At 40.9% G+C, this 6,052-nt stretch overlaps 1 protein-coding gene across 1 annotated transcript; it reads left to right on the forward strand.

The window, feature by feature from the left end:
• Nucleotides 1-5,242: 5,242 nt before the first annotated feature.
• LOC132639364 (uncharacterized) lies at nucleotides 5,243-5,629 on the forward strand. The gene has a single exon (XM_060355816.1). The coding sequence runs from the start codon at nucleotides 5,243-5,245 to the stop codon at nucleotides 5,627-5,629; it is 387 nt and encodes a 128-aa protein (XP_060211799.1).
• The last annotated feature ends 423 nt before the right edge of the window (nucleotides 5,630-6,052 follow it).

The following is a 6,052-nucleotide window of genomic DNA, read 5'->3' on the forward strand; positions in this document are numbered from 1 at the left end:
AGCCTTGTCGGCTTACGTATCATATTACGTTTTGATTAATTGTGACTTCTCAGGAGACAGGTTGTCTTGATATGCATATGACGTTATGAACCTTTGGCAAGTTTCCATATTGTTTCTAGTTCTGTCTGACTATATCTAACAGGTACGTATACGAGTGCCCAGCTCGGGCACTAGTCATGGCCCACGGGGTTGGGTCGTGACAAAAGTGGTATCAGAGCAGTTCATCCTCGGAGTGCCTACTGACCGTGTCTAGTAGAGTCTTGTTTATCGGTGTCTTGTACACCACATCTATAAACAGGAAGCTACAGGACATTTAGGATGTTATCTTTCCTTCTTATCCTAGATCGTGCGATAGAGCCCAGCCATAGGAAATGAAATTCCTTATACTAACCTTTGATTTCAGCTGAAGAACGACATCGACAGAAGAAAGTGACTGATGATATTAGAAGCTACACAGTACACAGGTAAGCCACAGTGCGAAAGATTCATGTCGGATAAGGTAAGAATATTGAAGTAAGATTGACATGTAAAGTTGAAGAATGAAAGGGGAGGTAGATAGGAAGGTATAACAGGACGGATCGTTAAAGGATCGGGTACGTCTCGAGGTGTGATATGTGAGGTAAGTTTCGACATCTTTATACTTTACTCGAAATTGAGAGCCCTCTGTGGCTATGACATGATATGATATATACGTATATATGTTGGCCCTGTGAGGCATTGTTGGTATTTCCTGCGTGCAGGTTTTGGGATAGTGAGAAGTACAGAGGAAGCTCTGCCAAAATTTTCCCAGAAATAGAAAAAAAGAAAAGAATGAGATATAAGTTCATAATATGTCTTGAAAGCCGACATCGATAGGGTAAATTTATCATGATGGAACAAAGCTTTAAGAGATACCCTCCACGTCATCCGTAAGAGGCATCATTGTTAGTTGGGAAATTTCATTTCAAAGAAGCATATATGAGCAGCAAAGTTTGGAATTCATTTGAATGGACCAGAATACTTTCCAGTCACATTTTACCTTAGAAGAGACTCATGTTGAAGAGAAAAAACGTCCACAATTAAGTTTCACTTTTGTTTGAGGGGTACAAAGCATACAACAAGTAGTTTATGAACTAAATAATTCGTTCACGACTCAAGAACAAATCTGGAGGTAAACCGTGTGAATCAAGCACTAGAAGTCCTGTGGTGCTTGTCGGATTCTAGTTTTTCTTCTGGTGGTGGTTGGAGAATGCCTCATGGTGATATTTTATTAGTTATTAATAAACTAATTGGAGATGGAATTTGTGGAAGGAAAACTCAAACTTGTGGGCTGTCTAGGATCATGTGTTTCATAAGTTGTTGATGAAATGCTAGAAAAATTCGGAAGGGCTTGTCATACTAAGGGATGATTTAGAAAAAGATGGCAAATCTTAACAAAACATTTTATGGAGGTATCGAGTGAACTGATAAGTAGGGATAAATTACAACGAGTTTACAGTTAAAAGGAGTGATAGTATGATTGAGATAAAAGTACGGAGGAGGAAGAATTATGACAAATTATGAAGGTATTGATGAGACAGCTTGTGAGATATTAAGGATAAGATTGATCGGAAAGGGTGAAGGGTTAAATACGCCTACTCCACAGAGTGCAATTAAAACATAGTAAGAATCGTGAATAAGGTTAAGAAGTGTTACGCTATATGATTGATTACGAACATGATGTAATGTGAATATCATGAGGATTGTTATGAAAATGAGTAAAGCCTAGCGAGGAAGTGACTAAGGGATGCGACGTGACCTATGTGATTAAAGTATAAAGGCGAGCTATATAATGAATAAGAAAGACTCATAAAGTTCTTCTATAGGAAAAGCTTGGAATCAAGATTATGTGATAACGAGAATGAAGGCGAGCGAGATAAGAGTGTAGTAACAGGTTATAACGTAGCCGAGAACACGAGTAATATAAGTGATGGAACTTTGAAATACCAAACTACAGGAAAATGAGATACGAGGTAGAGTGAGTGCTAGAAAATGACTAGTATGACAAGAACAGGGGTGAACATAATACGTTTGGAGAATAAGAAAAGGGGTTATGTAGAAGTAGTGTTTTCTGAAGGATACAGGAGTAGCATGAGATTCCTCGTACACAAAATAAAAGATGGACATAGACTGGAGCAACGAAAGGAATACTAAAGGAAGCACTCAAGATAGACGTAATTGATTGAGTATGAGTATAGGATAAAAAGGGAAATATATAGCTACAAACTTAAGGTGTAGTACGACGAGAAGGTGGTAAGACAAGACCACTATTAAAACGAATTTGATATGATTTTGAGTAAGTCAGAAGTTAGCATTAGGTATGCAACAAGGGTGAAAGAGCATGAGGCATAAAGGAGTACTGCGTGTATGTGACTTCACCTCGGAAATAGTGAAACCCTTAAAGGACAAGGATTGTGGATTTGCGAAACAACTGACGTATTGTGAGTTTATTAGAAGAAACAGATGATATCCGTTGGGATAAAAATAGTGTTATAGGAAAGCTTGGGACACTTATCATCAGAATATAAGTGTTACCTAATTGAGAATTTGAAATGACTATAAGCACTAGCTAATTACTGATTGGAGTAAGTGGAATGTGGCCTTGGATGAGTTGCTACATTGGTTGGATTACTCGATTTCGGATTATCATATGAGATTTTGTACTATACATAGAAAAGTTCTCGTCGCTTTGAGATTTTGTTAAGATTTCATATGTGGATAATCAAAGTTATGAATTATAAAGAAAGGATATGGATATGGTACAGTATACCAAGTGAATTGAAAAAGAAAAAAGAGGAAGATCAGATGAATTTGAGATTGGGAATGGGGACATGTAGCAGAATATAAACAGATGATAAGTGCACCCGTAAGGGGGGAAGCGAGTGAGAGGAATACAGGTGTAAGATGGAAACAATTGATACTATAATATATTTTATATGGATACTTAAACATCAAGAGAGACCCCTTGCTGAAACAAGTTAGATAGATCTGAGGGCCAGCAATAAACAGATGGGATTCAGAATAGTATTTGAGATAGTGCTGAGAATTATTTGTAAAGATCTTGAATGATATGACATTACAAGGTATGTGCTTATAAAAATAAAGAGTACGACAAGAGAATGGTAACGAGTAACTTAAGAGGTATTATGAAGGACAGCAATGCTATACTACATTAGAGGTTAAGATTTGGCAATAAAGTTGTGCGCTAATGATGTTGCGACCTATAGGTGGAAAGAGAGAGAGATAGAGAATTTCTATAGTAGGATATGAGAAAATCAAAGGGTAAATAAAGAAAGGGAAAGGAGTATGACGAGATAAGGCTACAAGCGAGCTCTAGTACAGATAAAATATATATATATAGACCTTCTGATGTGTGTGTATATATATATATATATATATATATATATATATATATATATATATATATATATATATATGTTTGTCCAGGGGTATGACGGGGCCCTATCCCTTTATATTTCACTGTTGATACTCTTAGAGGTCTGTAGACATATGTGTGTGTTGTGTATAAGTTTTGTTCAACTGTGTCTATACGATGTACTATGGATATGTCCGTCTGTAATGGAAGCCTTGTCGGCTTGCGTATCATATTACGTTTTGATTAATTGTGACTCCTCGGGAGACAGGTTGTCTTGATATGCATATGACGTTATGAACCTTTACAGTTTTTGCAAGTTTCCATATTGTTCCTAGTTCAGTCTGACTATATCTAACAGGTACGTATACGAGTGTCCAGCTCGGGCACTAGTCATGGCCCACAGGGTTGGGTCGTGACAATGGATAAGTAATTTGTAATCAGTTGGATAGTTAGTTAAGGGGATAGTTCGACCACTATGGGATTTATGTGGGTGGCACTCACAGCTACTTGGATCGTGGCAAAGTTGGTATTAGAGCCCTATGTTCGTCGATTTAATTGTACAAGGACATGTTCAGTAGATTCATACAGATCGGTACGGAGACGTTTATACTTATCTTTGAGAGGCTATGGGACATTAGGAAAATTCAAATTCTTTCTTTCTTTTGTGCTACTTGATTCCAATTAGTATTTGGATAATTCAAATTGGTGTCTGACTTTTCTTTCTGTTCTCTCACATATGGAGAGGGCTCGTGCGGCAGCAACAGCTAATGAGGTACCCGCGCTGGCCGCTGAGGCCGCAGTTAGCGGTAGAGGGTAGGTTGCTAGGGCCGCAATTCGTGGTGGCGGCCCAATCCGGGGCCGTGGCCGTGGTAGAGGAAGTGGAGCAGCAGCACCAGCCAGAGGCGGGGCTCCTACAGCTAGATGAGGCGGCAGAGTTTGCAGTAGCACTAGCTCAGCCAGATAATATAGCTCCTCCAGTTTTGTCAGAGGTTATGGTTCGAGTGTTGAACCTGTTGAATAAGTTGACAGAGGCAGGTGTGTTAACAGCTGTTTTAGGTGCTCAGGATGCCAGAGTAGGTGATCTAGCTCCAGGTGGAGTTTGTGCTCCGAGGTTACAGCATATTGCAGCTGTGGCTCCTCGTTTTGATGAGGCTCCAGGACTGGAGGTATTTCCTAGACTAGTGGGAGGTCCGGTGTTAATCGGGGATGAGCATAATTTATTTTAGAGGTTCACTAACATGAAGCCTCCATAGTTCATTGGCATTGAGGTTGAGGATTGTTATGAGTTCATCATGGACTGTCATGAGAGGCTTTATAAGATGGGGGTAGTGGAGAGATATGGTGTTGATTTTTTTACCTTCTTGCTCTTGGGTGATGCCAAGTTATGGTGAAGGGATTTTGTAGAGTAAGGGCTAGCGGGATCGCCCCCGTTGACATGGACTCAATTTTACCAGGTATTTTTACACAAATATGTTCCTCGTACTTTGGGGGACCGTAGGCGTGACGAGTTCAGTAATATTGAGCAAGGTAATCTGTCTGTGGCTGCTTATGAGGCTCGATTCCATTCGTTGTCTCGCTATGCCCTCCAGCTTGTGCCTACTGAGTAGGAGAGGGTTAGGAGATTCGTGAAAGGGTTGAACACTACTTTTCAATTGTCAGCTCTTCAGCTTTCGGCATTAGGTGCTTCCTTTTAGGATGGTGGATCATGTTAGGACCGTCAAGGGTGTTTGGCAGGATGGTTATAACAAGTACGCGGAGAAGAAGGCCTGAAAGGGTTGCAGTTTTAGTGGCTTTTTCTCTAAGGGCCAGAGTTCCCAAGTCTATTTGGGAAGCCCTGTTCAATCAGCCATGCAAGCTTTGGTTGGAGGCTCATCTGGGGCTAGTCAGTACTATTCCGGTCAGCCAGGGTGTTCGCAGGCTAGAACTCCAGATTATGATGGTTATTCGACTTCATCAACTTCTATTCAGCGTCTGATGCTAGACCGCGGATGCTTTGAGTGTGGTGAGATGGGTGATTTCAAGCGAAATTGTCCCAGACTTAGGCAAGGTGGCCAGAGTACTCAGTTTCAGGATCCCAGAGCTCCAGCATCAGGTAGAAGGGGAGGATCTTATGGGGGTAACTGTACTCAGTCTGGGCGTGGCAGTCACAGCGCTAATAGAGGTGGCACCCAGCCTAACAGAGGACGATTTCAGTCTGGTAGAGGTGGACATCAGCCCGACAGGGGTGGAGCTTAGACAAGGCAGGTTGAGCGCAATGGTTGACAGGCTACTGGCGAACGGGTTCATTGTTATGCCTTTCCTGGCAGGACAGAGGCTGAGGGTTGAGATGCAGTCATTATAGGCTACATCTTAGTCTGTCACTAGATGGCTTTTGTATTGTTTGAACCAAGTTCTACATTTTCTTATGTGTCTACATATTTCTCTATAAGTCTTGATACAGTTGCAGATATTTCTCTACATGTATCTACTCAAGTTGGAGACTCTATGATTGCAGATATGGTTTTTTAATCTTGTACTATCACACTTATGGGCTATGACACCTGCGTTGATTTAGTGATTCTAGACATGATAGATTTTGACGTCATCCTGGGTATAAGTGTCACGACCCAGCTAGGGGCCGCGACGGGTACCCGGGGCTAGCTACCAAGCACCGCTCGT

The sequence above is a fragment of the Lycium barbarum genome, chromosome 5, assembly GCF_019175385.1.
Source record: "Lycium barbarum isolate Lr01 chromosome 5, ASM1917538v2, whole genome shotgun sequence".
Classification (NCBI taxonomy): Eukaryota; Viridiplantae; Streptophyta; class Magnoliopsida; order Solanales; family Solanaceae; genus Lycium; species Lycium barbarum.

Excerpts from the sequence above, each read along its gene's own strand:
- LOC132639364 (XM_060355816.1), top strand. The coding sequence starts at position 5,243 with ATGCAAGCTTTGGTTGGAGGCTCATCTGGGGCTAGTCAGTACTATTCC.